The 24,293-nt window shown below is 36.8% G+C and overlaps 1 protein-coding gene across 6 annotated transcripts in view; it reads left to right on the top strand.

The window, feature by feature from the left end:
- The window catches only part of FOXP1 (forkhead box P1), a 359,850-nt gene that overhangs the window by 314,860 nt on the left and 20,697 nt on the right, over positions 1-24,293 (top strand). For 5 of the 6 annotated variants that reach the window (XR_005659478.1, XR_005659477.1, XM_039910132.1 and 2 more), the window contains 4 exons: positions 11,124-11,207; positions 19,219-19,420; positions 19,526-19,605; positions 20,202-20,303. Coding sequence is in view for 4 of the 6 variants with exons in the window: in XM_039910132.1 (XP_039766066.1) it covers positions 11,124-11,207; positions 19,219-19,420; positions 19,526-19,605; positions 20,202-20,303 (468 nt within the window). In the remaining 2 variants the exon portion in view is untranslated. The remainder of the gene's footprint in view (positions 1-11,123; positions 11,208-19,218; positions 19,421-19,525; positions 19,606-20,201; positions 20,304-24,293) is intronic. The other variant, XM_039910133.1, reaches the window with a different exon arrangement.

The following is a 24,293-nucleotide window of genomic DNA, read 5'->3' on the forward strand; positions in this document are numbered from 1 at the left end:
GCAGTGTAGAGATATATGGAAGGCCCTGGGCTAAGTACAGAAGATAATTACATTTGGAATTTTACTGAGTTAAGTCATTTACAGCTTCAAATAGTTGCAGAGAAAAAATCAGCAAAAGCACACTTCAACTTTTTGTTGTGACTTTTTGAGATAGAAATTATTTTTTTAATTGGTTATCATCGTATCTTTCAGTGACTCTCTTCTTGGTTAGATATTTCATAAATTTTACTTTTTGTGAGATAGGATTTTCCATTCTATTGTATATGAATGATATGAACTGTTTCAATATTGCTTTTCAAAATCAAAGTACCAGTCATAAAATATCAGAGTCATGAAGAAACTCTTATGAGAAATAGCCTGTTATTTTAACACATTTTGGGGGCATTAAGGAAAACTTGCTAGACTTACTGGGCAATTGAAATGAGGGATCATCTCTCACTAAGATGTAATCATGAAGTTTGTATCCCTAGACAAAATGGGACAACATACTACAGGTGGAACAAGTTATAGATTGCTATTTTTGTTTGGGATTTCCAGAGAGATATTGCTTGAAATATATTGCTGTTGCTAGTTATAAAATAGTATTAGTAAAATAACTTGGTTATGTCATCTATTTTTAAATTATCTACATTTGACATTATGCCCATTGGCTTTCTAAAGCCTAAATTTGAGGTAGAGTCAACTCTCAGTTATTTAGCAGCTGCTTATCCAGGCCCTTTGCTTGTCCCGTTTACTATGTGCCTTTTGAGCCTTAATTACTCATTAGATATTCTTAACAGGAAGGATAAGGGAAAAGAAGTAAATTTTGCCACCCATTAATGAGTATGACCTAAGTATTGGCTTGGGAGGGAATTGGCATTATTGGCTAAAATGAGGCTTTTGGATTATCTCCAGGTTTAATTTTTCAATACCCACCTTTTCACCTATTAGCATGAATAACTGAACGTTGGCTGCAGTGATTTTCCACCCTAGTGGAAAACAACATGTGGCAAGATAACGCTTTGGGTTTTATATGGCTGTGACATCTCCATGGTCTTAATGTTTTGCCTTAGAATTAATAACAAAATCTGATATACAATTTGCTTCTCCTCAGTTCAAATTCTTCCAAAATGATTACACAGATTAGATCAGTTATAGTACTCGGTGGCTAAATAAGCACAATTGATGTGAAATGGAAGACTGAGTAATTATGCAGTTGATTTACTTCTTGTACCCTAACCTAATAATTCAGCCTCCAAAGTGTATTCTTTGGCTAGAATCTAGACTCCTTTCATGGAGCAAATCAACCATAAAATCGTTCAATCCTCTTCTTAATTTGGGCCTTACTGCTCCAACCATTGATTGCCAAAAATGTGGTGAAAGGATAAATGGGGAGAAGTAGAGACACTAGATGGGACATTAGAGAACTGTTTATTCAAATCAGAGAGAGTGAAAAAAAATTGAGAATTTAGGAAATAAGAAATGCTTGTGGGGATTCAGAAAATGTGGTATATCTTGCTTTTTTTTTTAAATGAACCTAATCAGTTTTTGATGGATATAGGAAGAAGGATCTTGAAGTGTGTACATGGCTCTCAAAGGAGAAAAGAGGGAATATTGTCTTTAAAAAAGCTAACATACAGTATTAAATCTTTAGATGATAACTGCTATCCCATGTATTATCCCATTCGTATCAATACAAATATCACTTAGACACAACTACAATATTGATACAGCTCTTTGGTTGCAATTTGTGTTCTTTAAAAGTGCCCTCTCCTTCCATCATACATACCATTGTCTCATTTTTACGGATTAGTAATATGGCCAGCGTGGCCCAAGTGTTCAATGAATACCACTGATTGACTGATTGATTGATCTATGTAAGTAGGCAGAGATGCAGCATGCAGAGGGGAGGAATCAGGGGAAGAAGGAAAGTTCAGTTGGGAGCTCACACCCTCCTTTCTGCCTAGAATTCCCTTCCCCTTCTTATCCAGCAGGTCATGCTCTCCCCATCTTCAAAATCTTTCTGAAATCACATCACCTTTAAGAGTTCTTCCCTCATGAATCTCTCATCTCATCTTATATTTCCCCCAACTGCCAGTTTATCATTTACACACTATCTGAGAACTTGGCTACACACAATGTACCCCCTACGCCCAACCTGCAGCCCACACACCAGCCCCCCAAAAGCACTTATGTATCTATTTTTCTACTCAGTTACTTTCTCCATCAGTGTGATTTATTTTAGCCTCTATCTCCCCTACTATATTGTAAATTATTTTAGGTCAGGGATCATGTCTATTAATTCTATTGTACATTCCCAAACACTTAATACTGTGCTTTGTACACAGATGTTCAGTAAATATCAATGATTGATTTGATCTTGAGCCATTTCTCATGAATGTTTGTGGGATATATGAAGTTATCAGCATTAATAATAATAATAATAATAATACATATGACATTTGTTAAATGCTTACTGTGTGGCAAGCACTGTTCTAAGCATTGGGGAAGATACAAGATCATACTAGTCGGACACAGTCCTTGTCCCACCCAGAGCTCACAATCTGAGTAGACTGTGAGCCCCCTGTGATACTGGCACTGTGTCCAGCCTGATTAATTTGTATCTGCCCCAATGCTTAGAACAGTGCTTGACACATAGTAAGTGCTTAACGAATATCATTTAAAAAAAATGGAGAACAGGTACTGAATCCCCGTTTTACAGATGAGATCACCAAGGCACAGTGAAGTGAAGCACGTGGCACAACTGGGATTAGGGCCCTGGTCCTCTGACTCCCAGACCCAGGCTGTTTCCGCTAGGTCGTGCTGTTCCTCTTAGCAAGGAGAAAATTAGGCACAGTCTAAATTATAGAATAATACACACTGAGCCCAATTTTACCTTCTGTAAAAGGGGAGAATGAGGTGCCATAAAGTTGGTAGCATTGGAGGTCTATTTTGGGTAGGGTTGGGTTTTGGAGGTGGGAGTGCATGGTCATTCATTCAATCATATTTATTGAGTGCTTTCTGTGTGCAGAGTACTGTACTAAGCGCTTGGTAAAGTACAACACAACAATAAACAGTGACATTCCCTGCCCACACTTTATCAACAGTATCAGTGAATCAGTGGTATTTTTATTGAGTGCTTACTTTTTGCAGTGTGGCTGTCTCCTCTGTGTTCTGCTGCTATGATTTCCTTAACATACCTAAGATGCATAGCAGGGAAGACCACAGACCATAAAGGTAGCAGCAGCACAAGTAATTGCTACCCAAGAATGAATTTTCCATTTCACACAGAAGGGGCGAAGAAAGAATGCTCTCCTCTCAGTTCCCAAGGACGTGTCACTGTACCTTCAGAATCTGCCCAGGAGAATTGGGCTGGTTACAGTTAGCATGAGTGAATTTGCATTTTGAACAAGGAGTAGCAGTATGGCCTAGTGGAAAGAACACAGGCCTGGGAGTGAGGGGATTGGTATTCTAATCCCACTCCACCAGTTGCCTGTTGTGTGCCCTCTGGCAAGTTGCTTAAGTATTCTGTGCCTCAGTTTCCTCATCTGTTAAATGGGGATTAAATACCTGTTCTCCCTCCCTTAGACTGTGAGCCCCATATGGGACAGGGACTGTGCCTGACCAGATTATCTTGAATCTACCCCAGTGCTTAAAAACTACTAATACTAGCATTTGTTCTAAACTAATTCTGTTTTGAATAGATTTAAGAGTCTGAATTTCTAGATCAGTACCTTCAGTTGAGTCAGTGTTGAGAGCTTGCTCACAGTGTCCTGAAAGGCCCTTAAAACTTCTTTTGAATGATCTTGATGAATGGTGATGCATTATTAATGACACTATAGCTCTATATTTGTAACTCCTTTTCTTGGCTAAATGAAGAAAGAGCAGTTTTGAGAAATTTTTTGAATTTTTCACTTCTGTGTGTTTCTTTGAAACCAGGAACTTTTTTTTCATAATTAAAAATCTGCAGAACTACACAACCATTAGAATTCCTAGACTCTGACTGGGTATTATTGTGTTGTGAGTCTGCGTTAAATGTTGAGACACTCTTTAATAATAACATTTTAAGGAATGTTAAGATGGTGACAGAATACAATAAAAGAGAGGAAATTCATAAAGTGGGATGAAACAAACCATATGTTTTCTAACACCTGAGCACAATAGAGTGGATTTAAGGAAATTGTTAAGGAGTTCTCATTGTGGCTGAGTGTTGGAAAATTCTAAACTTACTTAGATTTATTGGTCTGGGACACAAAAGCATTTTGGTTGGTGAATTCTCCTCCTAACCTCCCAAGTTAGGCTTCTCTTGTATGTAGTCTGCTCTTCAAACCAGTGTGTAGTGTAAAAAACCAAATAGTAAATCAGCTCGTCCAGGACAATAAATGATTAATTCTATTTAGGACTTTAACCAGCAACAAAATGTAAAATTATTAAAATAAATGTAAATAAACAAATGTAAACAGATAACCCCTTTTTTCTTTCTGAAAGATGAATTTAACATTTTTCAGTTTGTAGTTATGGGCATGGAAATCCAGCCCATGTGATGATTATGCAAATTTGCCTATGCAGTTTTCTGCCAATGTATACAAAATCAAAATTGAAGTCCTGCCTCATGGCAGTGGGATGGATTAGATGCTGTACGGTTATAAGCACTGGTCCATGTGTCCATGGTCTAAAAGAAATTAGGATGGGCTTAATAGGAAATTGGAGAAGCAGCGTGGCTCAGTGGAAAGAGCATGGGCTTTGGAGTCAGGGCTCATGAGTTAGAATCCCAGCTCTGCCACTTGTTGGCTGTGTGACTGTGGGCAAGTCACTTAACTTCTCTGTGCCTCTGTTCCCTCATCTGTAAAATGGGGATTAAGACTGTGAGCCCCACGTGGGACAACTTGATTCCCCTATGTCTACCCCAGCGCTTAGAACAGTGCTCGGCACATAGTAAGCGCTTAACAAATACCAACATTATTATTATTAAATTGTATGTACTTTCCTCTTCCCTTTTTGAAGTCTTTGAAATAGCTGTATTTCAAAATAACTGTCTACAAATTTCACCAGTCCTCCACTTTCAGGCATATCCTGGCATATGAGAAAGAACACAATGACTGAATCTGCACAGGAAAGGCATATCTTTTGGAAATCTGTTTGCGAGCTGACCAAATGTTCAGCTCTAACCTACTATTAGCAAAGATTGTGCCATGCAGACAAGGACAGTATTTCTGAGACATGAACCATTAGTTTCACTTCCAAGCCCTTATTGAAAGCCCTGACACTACCATGTCCATCTCATTTGCAAACTTCACCTACTTGTGACCATTTTCTCTGCCCTGCTTTTGGATCTTATTTTGTTCCCAGTCAATTTGGCAGCTGGTTTGCTTGGAGAGCTTTTTTCTTGGATCTTTTCCATCTTTTTTTTCCCTTTCTCTGCTGACTAGTTACAAGAAAATCTATTACTCCCTGATTGGGTGCGTCTTCACAGGACAAAACAAATCTGTTTTGCAATCAAATAAAGAGGAACCTTTGCTAATACTATTAGTTGCAAGTTTTTAAGGAAAGGTTAGAGCCGTGAACGTGAGGTTGAACCGATAATTTTTTTACCTGGAGGATGATATCCTCAAATGTGATTACTGATTGGCCCATAGTCTGCTTTATTGACAGCTGCTACCCAGGGGTACTGGGTGTGTCTTTTGTGAGCATCGCCATTTACATAAACTCACAGCTGGAATATAAGCTTAGTGAAAAACTAAACAGTTGCTTTTTGCTGTTTCTTCTGGAGGACATTTTGTCTTTCCTGAGCCATAGTCCTTAGAATAAGGTTGTAAATATAGCAATTTATGCTGGAATTCTGTTTTTTAACCAATAAGTGGCATTAACCGTCTGTCTCCCCACTCCTCAAAAACTTCAAATGATTACCCCGTTCCTGTTCACATCAAGCAGAGATTCCTGACCACTGACTATAAGGCATTTGATTGTGCCAGTTAGCTCTCTCCCTCTAATTTGCCCACTCTCTTCTTCCACTACATTCTAGCCCACAATCTTTGTTCTTCTCAAGCTAACCTGTTCATTGTGCCTCTCCTGCCACTCATTTCTTCCTCACACCCTCCCCATTGCATGAAATTTCCTCCGCCTTCACATCTGGCAGGCCACTGCTCTCCCCATTTTCCAAACCCTTCTGAAATCACACATCCTTCAGATGGCTTTCACTAATTAGTTTCATATTTCCACATTAATCAATTTATTGAGCACTTACTATGTGCAAAGCACTGTACTATATACTTGAGAGAGTACAGTATAACAGAGTATAGTGAAATAAATTACAGACAGGAGAAATGGCAGGGTATAAGTATGTAAGCACTGTGGGGCTGAAAGTGGAGTAAATATCAGGCACTTAAAGGATCTAGACTCAAGTGCATAAGTAATGCAGAAAGGAGAATGAATAGGGGAAATGAGGGCTTGGAGAAGGCCTCTTGGAGGAGATGTGATTTTAGAAGGACTTTGAAGATAGGGAGAGTGGTGGTCTGTTAGATGTAAAGTGGAAGGGAGTTCCAGACCTGAGAGAGGACATGAGAGGACATGAGAAAGGGATTGGCAGTGAGTTAGATGAGATAATTGTGGTAGTTTTAAGTGCGTACTCTGTGACAAGCACTATACTAAACACTTGGGTAGATACAAGATAATCAAGTCCGACATGGGGTTCACAGTCTAAGTTCCTCATTTTGCTAATGAGGGAACTGAGGCATAGAGCAGTTCAGTGACTTGCCCAAGGTCACACAGCAGGTACATGCTAGCCAGGATTAGAACCCAGGTCCTCTGACTCCCAGCCCCATACTCTTTCCACTAGGTCACACTGCTTCCCTTCGAACACAGAGAGTAGGTTGGTATTAGAGGAACAAAGTGTGTGGGCTGGGTTGTAGAAGGAGATCAGTGAAGTAAATTAGGAGGTGGAGAGCTGATTGTGTGCCTTAAAGCCAATGACCTGTTCAACACTTCTGTGCCACCTCAGCTGTTAAATACCTACATCCTCCTGTAGCACTTTTTTTTTTAACATATCGTACATACCTTGTTACCTCAGCACTAACTCATGTACATATCCCCTTTTCTGTCTTCCTCCTATCTGTAGCTTATTTTAGTTTCTGGTTACCCTACTAGATTGTAAATTCCTTGAGGGCAGCGATCAGGTCTACAAATTCTATTATACTCTCCCAAGTGTTTAGTATAGTGCTTCAAACACAGTAGGCCCTCAATCAATAATATTAATTGATTGATCAGAGGGAAGGGGAATAAATTGAAACTCAAATGCTTCACTTTTGTTTCTTGTGAGCAGTTTGGTTGAAAGAGTAGGTTTAAATGAGTGGATAATTGAGGCTTTGAGACTATTTGTGGATTTCAGTTATCTCTGGAAACCTGGACACAATCTTCAGATTTCTAAATCAATTTTTGAAAATGAAAAATATTAATTTGCTATTTAAAGCCAAATTTTAGGTTTTTTCTTAATTGATTTTAAATGACAAATTTGAAGTACTTTATGAGGTTGGACTAGGATTTCATTTTTCCAGTCCTAACACTGATGGTCTTTCTTTTTCATCTCCCTTTTTCAAACAGCTGCCCAGAGCACTGGGGAATTGGAAAAGGGGAAATATAGGAGGAGAGAGAATATAAAACTGAAGAGCAAGAGTATATGAAAACATACCCTTTACTACCCAGATTGTGAAGGGCAGGGGAGTTAAAAATTTCTCCTGTGCCATAGAAATGGTGTAAAGATGTGTTTGCCCATAAATAAATGCAAGTCAGTGCCATAGGAAATATGTTTTATATATATTTAGTATACTAGCAATTCAAATGGTTTCAATTTGGCACAGTATAGGTAAAGCCTTGTTAAATAGAAGACAGCATAGTTAGAGAACTTTTCTTACAAGAGGAAAGGAAGGCCCCATTAAATTTTCAGTACTAATGTTATGTTTTGTGTCCTGGTTTTCACAGTCATCTTTAATTAAAATCCACAGATAGTTCCAAAACCTTAATTATCTATTAGTTTAAACCTCCTCTTTCACCAAAACTGCCAAGAGGAAAAACAAATGATAAATTTGAGTTTCAATTTGTTCCCCTTCCCTCTGTTAGAGGGTTAATGAGTCCTAAAATAGACAGCAGCAGAAGTGAGGAAGAGGAGATGCAGGAAACCTGAATAATCTACTAACTGTATAATCAGTCCTTGATAATGTTCTCCGGGCAAAGTAAGAAACTGTTTCACAGGATACACAACCCAGCTATTTGGTTATTTTGATTATAAATGAAGGACATTGCAGTATCATTGCACATCTCAGCCCCATTTTATCAAGTTTCAGATGACACCATAGACCACCTGACTGAACTTGAAATGAAATTTGAAGTAGATTTTTCCTTTCGGCATCCGGAATTTGCTACCAGTTGATATACAAGAAATGATCAATCCAAATGAAGTCATCTGCTGTGTGCAGAGCACTGTACTAAGGAACTTGAGGAACTAAGCACCTAAGTACAGTGCTCTGCACACAGTAAGCATTCAGTAAATACCATTGGATGAATAAGCCCTCAAGGAATTTACATCCTAATGAAGGAGGCAGTCAGCATAAATTGACATTCATAGTTAGTAGATAATAGTTGGAGTTGTAGTAATAATATTTTTTAAGCACTTACTGTTTGCAGTGCACTGTACTGAACACTAGAAGAGAATACACAGCTGGGAGTTAGACACCATCCCTGTTCATCAGGGGGCTCACAATCTAAGAATAGATATAATCTAATGAATAGATATAAAGAGGCAAGCGAATGAATAATGAATAAACAGAAATGGCATAAGGGAAATTAATCAAGGATATTGCTCGACAGAGATGACTTTTTAATTGGAAAGAGAGAAGCAATGGCTTAGTGGCCAGAGCATTGCTACTTGCCTACCCTGTGACCCTGGGCAAGTCATTTAACTTCTCTGTGCCTCTCAGGTTCCTCATCTGTAAGATGGGGATAAGATACCTGTTTTCCCTTCCCCTTAGGCTGTGAGCCTCACACGGGGATCAGTCCCTGTCTGATCTGCTCTATATTATATCTACTCCAACAGTTAGTACCAATCCAATCTAAGTGCTTAACAAATGCCACAATTGTAATTAAAGAGAGGTGAGGTGTGTTTTGGTGAAACTGCAGGATGTTCCTGGTAGGGAAAAAAAGTACAAGCAATAAGTGAAGGACAGTTACGAGGTTATTTTAGATAGGCTGAAGAGGATGAACTCAGGTGTAGCAGGAGAAGAAAAGAGAAGGAACAAAGCTACGTTTAGTATTTCTTTTTCAGTAATGTAGAAAAATGCCCAAATTCAAAAATTGTGACTTGGCAACATAGTCAATATGAACATTTATACCCATTATGGATGACCTATAAATAATAAAACTAGACAGCTGAGGCAGAGGATACTTTTAGTTTGAATGTCCCCAAATATAAGCAACCATTTCCTGACATTTTGATTTTTGTAACTGAATCACTGAAATGGGACAACAATGAACGTTTTTGTTTTGAGCATATTTTAGCTTGCCGTTATTACAAATATGGTAATATTTTCATTTCCTGTTTGTGGAAAGATTATTTCTGAATTGAAGAAAAGTTGAAGGTAATGTAGACTGGTGATGGGCTTGACAAATTAGCATAAAACATACCTATCTCCCCCTGTAATTGGCTCCTCTTATTTCTAACAACCCCCACCCCCCAAAAAAAAAGTGGCAAAATACAGAAATAAGACTGTCCACCAACCCATGGTTACCATCCCCTTCCCTTTTCAAGTCTGCAGTTGTACGTTGGAGTGTTTGTGGCCTTAAGAACTTTTCATTCATTCATTTATTCATTCATTCATTCAATTGTATTTATTGAGCACTTACTGGGTGCAGAGCACTGTTCTAAGCACTTGGAAAGTACAATTCAGCAATAGAGACAGTTCCTGCCCCCGACAGGCTTATAGTCTAGAAGCTGTCTTCAACTCCCCTCCAGTGGGAGCATGTGGAAATGAAGGTAAAGACGTGGAGATGGAAAGGTGGATGTTGGCACCAAAAGTATTTGGATTTGTAGTTCTCAAAAAAACAGGTTAATCAATGGTCATATATGGAGTTTCAATCTCAGAAGCTCAGAGATGTCATTAGAGATCTGGATATTTTCATGAGAAGATGGGAGATATTACTCAAATTCTGGAGATTCTGCTCAGAACTGAATGATGTGGCAATCCTACCTCATTTGCATGCTACTTAATTATATTTACTGAGCACTTACTGTATCCAGAGCACTGTACTAAGTGCTTGGGAGAGTACAGTATAACAGAGTTGGTAGACACTTACCTACTGATAGGCCTTATAAGCTTTGGCACAAATCCCTTCCTCCTTTGCTTCTCAGGATATGGCTCATGAGACCAGGAATATTTTGGGCTGTGTTTGCCTGCTTGTTAGGCTCTATTTTGCAACATCTTCCCATGTCCTCTTCCTGATGTTCTTTTGGGCCTTTAAGACTGACTCAGGGAATGAAACAACCAAGAGGACTTATGTTTGCAAAAATTGTAGAAAGCATACTTCTGAGGATCAAGAGTATTTTCTCCAAACTTTATTCTAAATGTAATCCTGAAATTTTAGTGCTGCTCTTGTAACAGAACTGACCATCACCCTTCGTAATGAATGCCTCAGTATCCACCACAGTAGTTAATGAATGTGTTTTAGCAAAGTTAAAAGTAATATGACATCAATTGGCAATAGTAGCCCATTTGGTATATTTTTTAATGCTAAAACAGAACAAAAAATTAGCTCTAGAGCTAGTTTTCCTTGGGCTTGAAAAGGATTGGATAAAAAACATGATTCACTGTTATCTTTTAGCTGTCAGTGCTATGCTGAACTCTTTGGTGCCAGCAGGTCTAGAGCTCTCCAGTTAAGGACTAATGCATTTTGCATTGGGAAATCCTAACACCCGGCACCACAAGTTAGTTTTAGTTTGGCAATGGGTATATAGATTTCAAAACAATTAAGCAATAAAAACTGTTTTGTCATGAGCCATGGTGCCAACAGTTTAATTAGAAATAAGCATCATTCTGGATGTTAAGATTGTAATGCATTTTATTCATAAAAGTAAATGTGCATTCATTTTTTTCCTCCAGCTTTCAAAAGACAAAGAGCGCCTGCAAGCTATGATGACACACCTGCATGTGAAGTCAACTGAACCAAAAGCCACCCCTCAGCCTGTAAGTACTGATCTGTGCAGTGAGAGAACAAAGCCTCATGACATCCTCTTTTTCTTGTTCCCCACCCCATAGTATAATAAGAAGTGTGCCCTACTTTAGAAGACTGTCAAATGAAAAGAAAACTGCTTCTCTATAGTTAGGAGACTTAAGAATAGTGTGTTTAAACTTGGCTAAATTTTCAGAACAGCTGTCACCCCCCCACCCCTTAATTCTTATCTTTAAGGGATTTAAAACTAGTCAACCCTTTCCTATGTGCATGCAGGCAGATAGTGTTTAATTTAAGACAATATATTCTTATGTATTGCCTTCTAAGCAAAGGTAGTTGGCATCTAAGATGTAAGATAGTGTCTAAACAAAGTCCTATCTTGGGCTTTATCCCATACTGTAAATTACAGTTTAACTGTTGTGTTTCTCATATCCTTATATTGCTAAAAAAATTCCTAGTAGCTTAAAGTGATTATTCAAAATGGAGAAATTGCTTTGCTTCTTGACTTTAAGATTTGTAAGATTTAAAGGTACACTGCCTTTATTTGATTTTGCTTTGTGTCACTGTGTGAAAATTAATTGAGCGTTGACAATCTATAGTTAGTACCAGCAATTTAATCAATATGCAATGATGCAGCATAATGGCAAAATATTGGTTTATCTGTTTGGACTGATTTTTTTTCTATAAATAAAGCAAACATACACCCATATATGTATGATTTGTGGTGATAGAAATAAAACGGAGTCAGACTATTAACCCAGCAAATATGGTAGCCTGCCAAGATGCAGTTGGCAGACAAAATTAATGTCTGAAACAGAACACATTACAGAGATATAGAACATAAAATCATTAAACACTTCGCACATCCATTTTACTAGAAAAGAATTCTCCTTTTCTGTGTGTTTTACAATAAATGGATGCAAAAGTGGATAGGCTACTAAAAGAAATTACGAGCTAATCATTACTGGGGGAGCAGTGGACAACTCTACTGAATACAGAGACTACTTGGAGAAAGGAAAAATGGGGATAATGTCAACCTAGCTAAATAGGTCTGTTAGACACCTGAAATTACTTGGGTGACCTTTTGTCATGTGGCTGCAACCAATCACACAATGAAATGATGTCCTTGGAAACTGTCTGGCAGTCTTCTTCAGATTGCTTTAGTCTTCAGGTGACCGTTTCCTTCCCTACATGGTGAGCTTGAGTCTGTAGACCAGGCAACCTGGGGGAGGATGAGATTTAGCTTCTATCTCTCTGGCTGGATTAAAAATGACAATGGCAGAATTATGTTTGGGTCTCAAAACGCTAGGCACAGGGGCCTTTCAAAGCATCAGTGCCCCTCAGGAGGAAGGATTAAATACTAAAGAGAGGTAATTGCAAGAAGCCGTGTACTGCTCAGCTACTGATCAGTTCAGAGTATTGGCAGGCAGCACCATACAGAAGCTTTCTTTGCAGAAATAGGTTGCAAAATTGCCAGTTGGTGTCGCCATAAAGGCTGATGCAAGACAGCCAATAAACAGGGAAAAGCGACCCAAGAAAGATTCTGGGAAAGAAGGTTTGTCTTGATTGGTATTAAAAAAAAATGTTTTACATTCTAGAAAATTATAGCTTTGATGGGGACCTCCTACTAAATTTATTTTTAACTGCTCTATTGAAAATTCTGTACCACTAGTCAACATTATCTCTCAGTTGCTCAGCACAGTGTTTCTTTATTAAAAGAAATAGGCACGAATATTTTTGACTGAAAAATTAATAGCTTTTGAATTCATACACAGCAGGTTTTCTTTTGCAGAGAAGTCCAATATCGCTGCACAGCACTTCTATAACCATTTATTTAGAGTCCAAGTCAAACCTTTGACAGCTAGAGCAGTGTTACAAGCCAACATAAAGAACTCCAAGATGTAAACCAACAATAGGCAGTCTGTGTGAGGTTTGCCATTGTCAAATACATAGATTGTTTGGATTAGTTTATGTAAATGTACTGTTGTATTACCCTTTGAAAAAAAAGATCACATTTGTGTATGAAAAGTGGTTTCGTTCACAGGCAGCATTATAAATTCCTTATCCTTTAACTTACATGTTAGAAGTAAAAATTGGTGCCTGACAGGCCTATATTGTGTGACGCTCTGTTGTTGGATTGAAACGTCCTTCTTTTCATTTATTGAAAAATAGAAAATTTTATTATAGATACCATCTTCTAAATCAGAAATTATTAAAATACGTATAGGTGAAGCTTTTGGAAATTAATTATAAAGTGTAGAGGTAGACTATTTTACATAGATTGTGCCTTCCCGTTTTTTTAAAAAAAGCAGCCTTCTTTGCAAACCAGTTCTTTTAACTCTTGTGACCATGATTAACAGTAACACATTCTCTATAAATAGTAATTATTATTTTCCACCTAATAAGGTATATATAGGAATAGTAGTATTTATATTTATCCATGATTTTTAAAAAAGTCAGTAGTCCTTAATCCAAACAGACCCAGAGACATGAACCTTAGTATGACAGTTCTTCGGTGACAAAGGAAGAGTTTGCTAAATATTTTTCCATTTCTGTTCAGCGCATATTTAAAAACAATGAGATTATATTAAATGTGACTAAAAATGCTCTAACTTTTAATTGGATATTATTTGGTTGCAATTTGTAGTTTGTACTGGCCAATACTATTCCATTAATTGAATCATAGAAATATCTGGGGCATTTTAGAATCATTCTAACTTCAGAAGTTATACTTATTTTCTGGCATTGCCTTTTAGATCAGCCTTGATGTGGAGCAACTTTTCAGGTCCAGTCAAGTTAATGTGAGCACTCATTCAGTCCTTGGGTTGTTAAAAATCCTCCTTTCAAAGGGGCACCAAAAGGACCATATGTTTCTAAACTAACAAGACACTGAACGTCACATGAAAAATGAGTATGTGTGTAGATATGTATATATGCATGTCTGCTAACACAAACAACATAATGTTTCCAGCGTAATTCTACTAATGAAAGTGGAATAGAGCAAAACCTATCATTTAACTGCCTTTTGCATTTATAATGGAATTTAAAAATCTAAGTAAATATAAATATATACTGTTTGGAGGTTAATAGCTCCCTTCTTGCCCTTGGGACCATAATATTTAACTACTAAAATAAGTGTTTTGTAGCTATCTCTTTAGAGTATTATCCAGAGTATATAACACAAAACCAAAAATTTCTATGCAATTTTGTTTTGATTTCTGTTTTGGAAAAAAATGTATTACTTACATCTGTAAGTAGGCCCATAAGTGATCTTTTATGAAAAGGAAAATAGTTGTGTTTTTTTTTTTTTAATACTGGTGGATTGTGATTATATGTACAGGTAGACACCATCCATCTATATGAAATTAACGCAACACATTTAGAGGAACTTTGGCATTTTAAATGAAATGTGCTTTTTATGTATTTTCTTTCACTCTAATCATAGCAATTTTGATTGTTTTGAAATAGTGTTTTAGCAACTGTAAAAACAAAGCATCATAAAAAAAGACGTTTAACTGTTGAAGTAATGACTGAGCATTTTAGTTGCTGTAGCTAAACTTTATAGTTTGAAAAATAATGTTATGCAGCAATAAAAAGAGATTCTCAAGTACAACAACACACAAAAGCTGTTTTTATATACTGTTTTTCATTAAGTCCCACTCCTCATCTTGGGTTTCTTTAGTATCACTGCCAATAACAACACCTGCTAAGTGATTGCTGCTTGCCAGAGCCTGCATCTAATACAGTAATATGTCCAGACTGAAATAGTAAAGGAAGGCATAGACGCTTAACAAAGCCTCAAGCCACCACCCAGCACCCTCCCTTCAGAACAGTAACTCCCCATCAGCATCTAGAAGTACAGTTTCTAAGCCAGTGATTAGTGTTCAGAAATTCTCTGCAGTTACAGCAATGGTATCAGTATAGCCCTGACCATACCAGCAGTACGAACATCCGAGAAACTATGGTTTTAAAACTATGAAATACTTCATGGTTGTAAACTGACATGGTTTGGTTCAGGTGTGCCTTTTGCTGAAAGTGACTGTTTTCATGTAAGATTTTTGCATACATAAAAATAAAATTCGAATGGGACCTCTTTCAAGAGGTTTATGTCACTGGTTTGTTGAGAAAAATACTTGGTGATTCATTCATTGTTTTTTTAAAGGGAGAAAAAGGTTTTTTCACTAAACATTAAGGTTAATAAAAAAATTATAAACAGGATATGAAACAGTGAAATAATTATGTTATTTCATGGCAGTGTTCATTCCTTGGGTTTATAGCTGAAAATACTGTACCTCTTTTTACAAATTAAATAGAGTGGGCTGAACTTTAGCTTTTTAGCGTTTTGTTATCCTGTTTCCAACAGGGTAGAAATTAGTCACATATAAAATATCACAACTGTAAATTTTCTAAACCTAGCAACATATTTTTCAAGTAGAAAATTAATATGATGAGAAAAATACAGTTTCCATCAGGAAATGAAACTTTCCCAGTCCATTCCCTTCCAGCTCTCAATCCCTGCCTAATCATCATTTGAAACTTCAACTGCAAGCAGAAATATAAAGCCAACTCTTTGATTTCTAATTGATGATTATGTTAAGATTTAATAGTTTACAATTACGATGAATATTTCAAGATTACAACAAACCCAACATTATTCTTAATTTGTTCTTATGTGCTAATTCCATAATTATTTTGGGGGGCTCCATTTTATAGTCCTTAATTAAAAATGCAGGTTTGATTTGAAAATATGGCCTCTTTGTAATCCTTCCCCACCCTCTTCTTTATCTTGTTTTATAAGCTTAACCCTCCAGGATCATTGCTCTTCAAGACTAGTGGATGTTATTATCAAACGAAAGTTTAAAAGTAAAACTTCTATAGCAATTGACAAGGTCCACGTTTCATTAACTTGTTGGTTCAGTCTGCAAATGGTTGTGTGAGGTTCAACACCCTATTCTCAGAGTTCCAGCTTTTTGTTCTTCCTTTCCTCACAGACTTCTTCCTTTCCTCACAGACTGCAGTCATGTTTAATTTGGAAACTGGGCTCCTTTGGCAAATTAGCAATTAGAACAATTTTGTGGGAATATGTATATGTGTCATTAGTTTTCCTGCAAATTAATAGCAAGAGCAAAGGTCAGGCAGAAATTTTCCACTTGACTGCAGCTCCTCTGTTGAGATTTGGCACTTTGTTTTGGAACGGCCACAGCTGCTCAAAGCCACAGTCTTCCTCTAGGAACTGTCTTTTAATTAGTTTACCTCATAGCCATTATTACAAATATTACTGCCTCCCCTCCTTGAAATAAAATTACTGTTTCTACAAAATATTCCAGTGACATCTTGCACCACTGCACATTGATGGTGGGGTCATTCGAATGCAGCGTTTAATCATTAGATCACCTCCATAAGCATCTCCTAATTAGAGTCCTTACAATACAATTTTATCTGGTAATTAGCTGAGATTGGCTGCTTCCTCTGTAGCTTATTAGTGGCAGCCCAGCAGTGAGTGTGAATCACAGTGTCATTTGTCAAGCCTGTTAAAGTCCCCCTCTTTGCTCTCCTCTTTCAGTGTGGATTTCTAGTTGCTACCTTTACGCAGAAGCCTAAAGAAATTTTATTTAGTTCAGATTCTTTTAGTGGAGAACACTGACCCTTATGAATTTTTTTTCATTATACTAGTAGAAACATACTACCTGTTAAGTTTTTAAAGCAGTGAAATAGCAACTCCTTTGAAATTGATGAAACGGTATCAGAGATAGACTGCTTACTATGTTTCTATAACGACACTTAAAATGTAACAGATGTGTCTGCACTTAGCTATTTAAATTGATTTTAGAATTTGGAAACTAATATCAACTCATTTCTTTGGAGTTTTGCCTCAAATGATACATACTATCCCACTGTTTGACACTGTTATTACGTTACTGTATCCGATATTTTCTGGAACTTCCACTATTTTATTTGTAAATAGAAAAAGAATTCGAATTGGAAGAGTGCATCCATCCAGTAAAAATTTTAGGGTAGCTGCTAATGTCAGGTGTATTCAGGTTATTTGTTGTTATCTGCTTACTTTTTTAAATACATTCTGTGAATGAGAGTCTTTACTTCACATTTGAGCTGCCTATGTGTACATCATTCAGAAATAGTTTAGTGTTGTGATAAGAGGAATCTTATATACATGAAATAATATTTACCATAATTCTTTTTAGTGAAAGAAGCAAGAAATAAGTAGATAGAAATAAACCCTGTCTCAGAGGTCTTTTTCTTATGGAGCGTTTTGGAATCTGGTTTAAAATAGGATAAAGATACCCTAATTAAGTGGAAGTTGTACCCATATCCAGTGCTACAATAAGTGTTATCTGTGTTTTAGGACTGTATATAGCTACCTCCAGTTTTTCAAACAGCCATTAGAAATTTGAAACTTTAAAATGTGAATCAACCCTAGCCTAGTAGTGGGATGGTGGTGGGGATGGAGATCCTGTAGTTTTTGAAATTTGGTTTGCATAACAGTTTAGAACACTTTTGAAATGCTATACACCAGAAGTAGAATGTTATTTGCTTTTAAATTGAAGGAATGAGCAAAAGAAAAAACTGAAATAGTTGGATGTCTGTTTCTCGTTGATTCCCGACCAAATCAGAAAGGCTGATGCACCATGTTATTCTTATGTGTATTACTGTTATATTGATTAGAAACAATAGTAGTAATAGCAGTAATAATATTTGCTAAGCATTCACTGTGTGCCAAGCAGTACTAAAAGCCTTTTGAAAGGAAGCTTCCCCCTGGAACTGTAAAGAAAAAAAATTAGGATGATTAAAGCCCAGAAATTATCTTTCAGGTTTAGAGAAAAGCCCAACCTGAATACGTTTTCTGGTTCACAATTTTTATTATTATTACAGTTACTCATTTCAATCCTGTAGTTAGTGGATTTTAATGAAGGTAATGCAACAGAGCTTATTTGAAGTGTTTCAACTGTATGGTTTGCTTAATGAAAATAAACATTAAAAATACTTCAAGCAATATCTCTCCTTACATTGAGGCACTTAATCCAATATACTACCATTACATTCCAAAAGTGTGATATTTAATGATGGTATTTATTAAGTGCTTATTACATTCCAAGCAGTGTACTAAACTCTGGGATTAAGTACAAGATAATCAGGTCAGAAACAGTCCCTGTCTCATATCAGACTTACATCCTAAGAGGAAGGGAGGACAGCTATTTCATTCCACTTTTACAGATGATGAAACTGTGGCACAGTGAGGTTAAGTTACTTACCCAAGGTACACAATATGCAAGTGGTGCAGCTGAGACTAGAACCTGGGTCTGCTGACTCCCAATCCTATGTTAATGATAATAATTGTAATGACTGTGGTATTTCTTAAGTGCTTACTATGTGCCAAGCACCATACTAAGCACTGGGGTAGATATGGGATAATAAGGTCCCATATGGGGCTCACAGAGTTAGGAGGAGGGAGAAGAGCTATTGAATCACCATTTAGCAGATGAGGGAACTGAGGAACATAGAAGTTAAGTGACTTTCCCGAGATCACACAGCAGGTAAGTGGCAGAGCAAGGATTAGAACCCAGGTCCTCTGCCGCACAGCCCTTGTGCTTTCCAATAGGCTATGGTACTTTCCAGCATGGCCTACTCTATTCACTAGGCCACATTTCTATCTCTTAATTATAGTAGGTCCCATTAAATAGTCTATGCTTATCTTACCATAACAGAAGAAAAGAATTACCGTTACCAAAATATACTTTCCAAGCGCTTAGTACAATGCTCTGTACACGGTAAGTGTTCAATGAATATGATTGAATGAATGAATTAATGAATGAAAAGGGATAGTCCTTTTTTTGCCAAAAAGATCATCATTATCTTTTAAATGGAAACCATTGTTGAAATAAAAGCTTAGCATGGGCATATCTGTTCTTAGGGCCAAATAAATTTAAACATTTATTCTTAGTGAAATTCTTTAACTGATTTCATTTCTTTTCTCTTGAGATGTATTTGATTTTTTTTCCCTTTTAGTTGAATTTGGTTTCCAGTGTCACACTCTCCAAAACAGCATCTGAGGCTTCTCCACAGAGTTTACCTCATACCCCAACAACTCCTACTGCCCCCATCACTCCTGTCACCCAAGGACCTTCTGTCATTACAACCACCAGCATGCACAATGTGGGACCTATCAGGAGGCGATACTCTGATAAATACAATGTACCCATTTCTTCAGGTAAAAACGTTTTGTTTCAGATCATTGGATTTGTTTCGGGTTAGTTCTTCTGAAATGGCACATTTCAAAGACAATGATGGTAACAGTACAATATCTCTTATTTAGCAGATATTGCGCAGAACCAAGAATTTTATAAGAATGCAGAAGTTAGGCCACCATTCACATATGCATCTTTAATTAGGCAGGTAAGTAAATTCCAAAATGGATAATTATATAAAAAAGTGCACATGCATCTATACATATTATATTGATCAAATAGATTTTAAATCATTTAGTATGCTAGCATGCTGAAACCTTTGCTATAAGGTATTTTAGAATTGCAATATATAACATAATTGCTTTTGATTAAGTATTACAATACGATGTGATTATTAGGAAATTCATTTCACACAACAGTGAAAATGAGCCTGTTTAAAGATGGCAAGTCAATTATCACAAGCTACAGTAATCTCTGATCCCTAGAATTAATCTGAGCTCTAAATAATTACTGAGCTTTAATCAGCTAGTGAAATGTTTTGCATTTCTCTTTGATTCTGCTTTATGAATGACTAATAAATTAATATTTCTGTAAGGGAACAGAAATAAAAACTCAAAACAATTAGATTATTCCATTTTGAATTTTGCTATTGAACTGTTAAATACAGCCATTAATCTTAAATCATATTGTGAAATCTACCTTTATACTTAGCTCCAAATCACATTTTATATTTTTAAGAAAATACATGGTAGCAATTTTGCCAGTAAAGCCATAAATCTACTTCCTTATCAATTTACTCCATAGGCCATTCTTGAATCTCCAGAAAAACAACTAACACTAAATGAAATCTACAACTGGTTCACACGAATGTTTGCTTACTTCAGGCGAAATGCTGCAACGTGGAAGGTAAGATTTCTCTTGTGCATACCTATTGTCTTTGGTTTTTGACCTGCATAGGATAGAGTCCACCAAAGACAATGCTTTGTAATACGAGGTCATTACCTGTATATTGATTGTTTTGACCCCTAGAAGGTGTGCCTGAAGAGTCAGTTGATATGTAGCATAAAATTTCTTCCCTTTTGTAAAGCACTATTACATCTCCATTTTTGCCTGTATATTTTGTGATTGCGCCTCAAGCTCAATTATGGTTGCTCCAAACAGAACAGTAAAATTCTGGGATTTTTGCTTGAAAATTTGGGATCAAGGGGCATGATACTAATCATAACCACAATGTAGTGCTCCAAGAAATGTTGCTTCCCAACAAATTGATACCCAGTTAACATGTCAAGCAAAGGAGTCATAATTTTCACTGGTTTATTATTAAATTGAATACAAATCAATTAGTCCATTTAATAAGAAAAGCTAAAATAGTCCAAAAATCTAGACATCTTGTGCTTTTTGTTTCCATAATGAGCAATGTTTTGGTCCTCTATTTTCTGGGTGTTTTGCAAACAGAGGGTGTCCATGCCTTTCCTCTGTACTACTTCACTATCTGATGCCATTCTTTTACTTCTGAACAAATCTGGAAAATACACTGCAGATGAAACCTCATTGGAACGTAAGGAATGGCATGATGATGATAATCACAGTAGTAATGATTTATTAAGCACTTACTAGATGCCAAAAACGGTGCTGAGTTTGTGGTATCATTTGCATCATACAATTGCATCATACAAAGTCCTTGTCCCATATAGGGCTCACAACCTAAGAGGAAGGGAGAGGAGATAGCTTATCTCCATTTTACAGATGAGAAAGCAGAGGCCCAGAGAGATTGTGACTGACCCAAGGTCACCCAGCAGGTCATTGTCAGTGGTAGGATCAGAACCCAGGTCTTCTGGTGCCCAAGCCCATGCTCTTTCCATTAGACCACCCTGCTTCCCATTCTGAGGAGTTCATCCAGTCTTGTATTCTGTCAACCAAAATGACCATGCTGACACACAAGTTTGTTCAGAGGAATGGTATAATTTTTGCCCTCCCTGATGCTCTTCCTTGACACTTGGGTTATACCTTCTAGCAGATCTAATTTTTTCATTACAAACACTTGGAAATGGAAACACTACTCTAACTCATGGACTATAAAAATGTTTCCTTTTGTATCTTTGCCTATAATAAATACTCATACTAGCAAAGATGTTCATAAACAATGGTATTCAGCACTTATACTAAGTTCTGGGAGAGAAACTACAGCAGAGTTGGTAGACATTTTCCCTGCCCACAGGGAGCTTACAGTCAAGAGTTGAGGGGCACCTGTATAACGGCTTTTACAAGATTTTCATTTCTTCTGACCCATTATGAGAACCCAATTCTACGTGCACAATAAATATTATTCCAATCCTGACTCCAGGTAAAGTATTGGAATGATATAATTTTCAGGTCCAGTAAATCATGATGGAACCTCAAATTGGGCTCTGAAAGGACTTAAAGGAAACAGAGCAATGCTTGTTTTATCCATACCCAAACCTCTTTTTCTGCTTTCTTTTAGCTCTCAGACAAATTTAACGATTCCCATATAGAAACAACTTAAACACTGGAAGTAACATTTGAAGATTTAATTTTTTTCCCTATGGATACAACCATAGGATTAGCTAAAGTGGCAGTCACTGTGTGAAAGCACAAAAAAAAAAAGATTTTCAACCGTTAGCCTGTCATTTATATGTTGAAAAATGATGGCTGAGGTGAAAGTATTCAGAAAGCAAATGTACTTTTCCTTGCCTTTGTGCCCAGATTTGACTTGGCACCAGCCATCATTACAGAAATACACAGGTGCTTCATGCAAAAATTGAGAGGAAGTCATTTTTTAAAATTGTCTCTCTTTATTAAAAATGAATAATCAAGTTGAGCATCATGGAAATACAAATACTTTAATTTTGTTTTGTTTGACATATTTGCCATGTCAAACTGTAGTTTTGGATGAATTCATATAGCCCTACTGAGTAATTTAATCGATGATATTTACTGAGTGCTTTCTGTGTTCAGAGCACTGTACTAAGCCCTTGGGAGGAGAGTACAATACAGTTGGTAGACATGATCCCTGTCCATGAGAAGTTTACAGTATAGTGGAGGAGTTTACAGTCTAGTGGGGTTAATTAAATGAGAAGCATATTTAGTGTCCCAATTTTTTTATTTACACCTGTAGCTCAATTACACAACATTGCATTCTGATTGGGGTCATACGTCAAATAAAGCCAATTTTTTTGTATTTCAGAATTATTTCAAAAAAACACTCTGAATACCATTGTATTGTAATGGTATTAGCATGAAAACCACAGCATTAGAAAGAAAAAGCCTAACTTTTATTTAATATATTCTCGTGGAAAGACATAATATTAAATGGTTCTGATGGATTGAGTTAATGCCTCCTTGGGGTTTATGTACTACTTTTATGCTTATACTCACTTAAGAGGGGCAGTGATTATGAGTAACCTAAAAATCTTTGGGGTAAATGCTAACATTTATCCAGAAGTTTTTGTAGTTGAATTATGTCTTCAGAAGTGTAAAGAGTAGAGATTTAAAAAGTACTGCATTCCCCCTTTCCTCGTGGCAGACTTGAGTGTCTGCCTCAAACATCTTCACCATTAAAAATACAAATCTGGGAAAAATTGTACCATATTATTGATTCTGTAAGATAAGGTCCTGCCTGACAGATTACGGTTATAAAAATCTCATCATTCAGTAAGAAAAATAAGACCACATATACTTTTGAAGTCTGCTGCATGCATGAACTTTTGTGGGGGTGGAGGGGTATGGAAGGGGTGGAGAAAAATTTCCAGTAAGCATTGTTTGTTTGAACTATCAGAAGTGTGGTCCTGAGGCTTTTAGTTAGGAATCCCTAAATTCTAGCTCCCGCTCTGTTGATGGCAGCCTTTATAGACTTGAGTAAGTCACAGTATTTAACTTTTTCTTCAACCACCCCCCTTCACCCTAATGGGAGAAAAAGTATCCAGTTAAGATGAAACGGGACAGTCGGCTAATGTATGCTAAAAAACGGATGCTCTGAGGAAAAGTAGATAGGATTAAAATGAAAGTATATGAAATGTTGGTGTTGATATTTTAAACAAACAACCAGCCATCATTATAATGAAATAAATATAACCATACCATACTTGTATTCATTTTGTAATATACCGGATTCCAGATTGCTTTTTTAAAAGTAAAATTAGCAAACATTTGCCTCCCATTATGTGGATCAGTGACACTTCAAAATACTTATAAGCATCTTAAATGACTTGTCATGGTTACAGGAATTTTTCTATTAAAATGTCATCTCCTTATTTATCTGCTTAAGTACTTGAACCGTATAGATTTGAGAACTACTGAAGTGAACAGTGTTGGCCCGTGACTCAGAAAGGAAGCATATAGATTTTGCTCACCCATTTTCTCAATGTATTTGACATACACTCTCTTACAGGCCAAAACATTGTGTCTTGGTTTGTATTTGGTTTTCATAGATGATGTACTGGGACCTCGGTTGCCTAACCTCTGGTCTGGAAGAAGACTTACATAATCGTTACATCTTAGCATTCCAGAACCAACAAATCATGAATGGCTCACTGGGTCCCTTCCACTCAGATGAAGAAATTGAGAGCTTTTTTTAAAAAAAAAATGCATAAGGGGTGTTGATTATCCTGGATCAAAGACTGTCTATTCAATTATAAATTAATCAAAGGATTGCCATTGTTTTATATTATCAAGCATGATTCTAGAGTCTGTCAAGAAGCGCTCCTCAGAAGGGGCTTTTTAGTCCTAAGGAAGAAAGATGTGACCACAATAACAATCTGTTGCAGGAATAGCATCATGTTGCCAGAGACCTATGCATATATTCTTTTGGCGCCTACTCAGTTCAATGAATCACTTCCCAGCAATTAGGGCCAACTTTCATTTCTGCTACTGTGGGAA

The sequence above is a fragment of the Ornithorhynchus anatinus genome, chromosome X1, assembly GCF_004115215.2.
Source record: "Ornithorhynchus anatinus isolate Pmale09 chromosome X1, mOrnAna1.pri.v4, whole genome shotgun sequence".
Lineage (NCBI taxonomy): Eukaryota > Metazoa > Chordata > Mammalia > Monotremata > Ornithorhynchidae > Ornithorhynchus > Ornithorhynchus anatinus.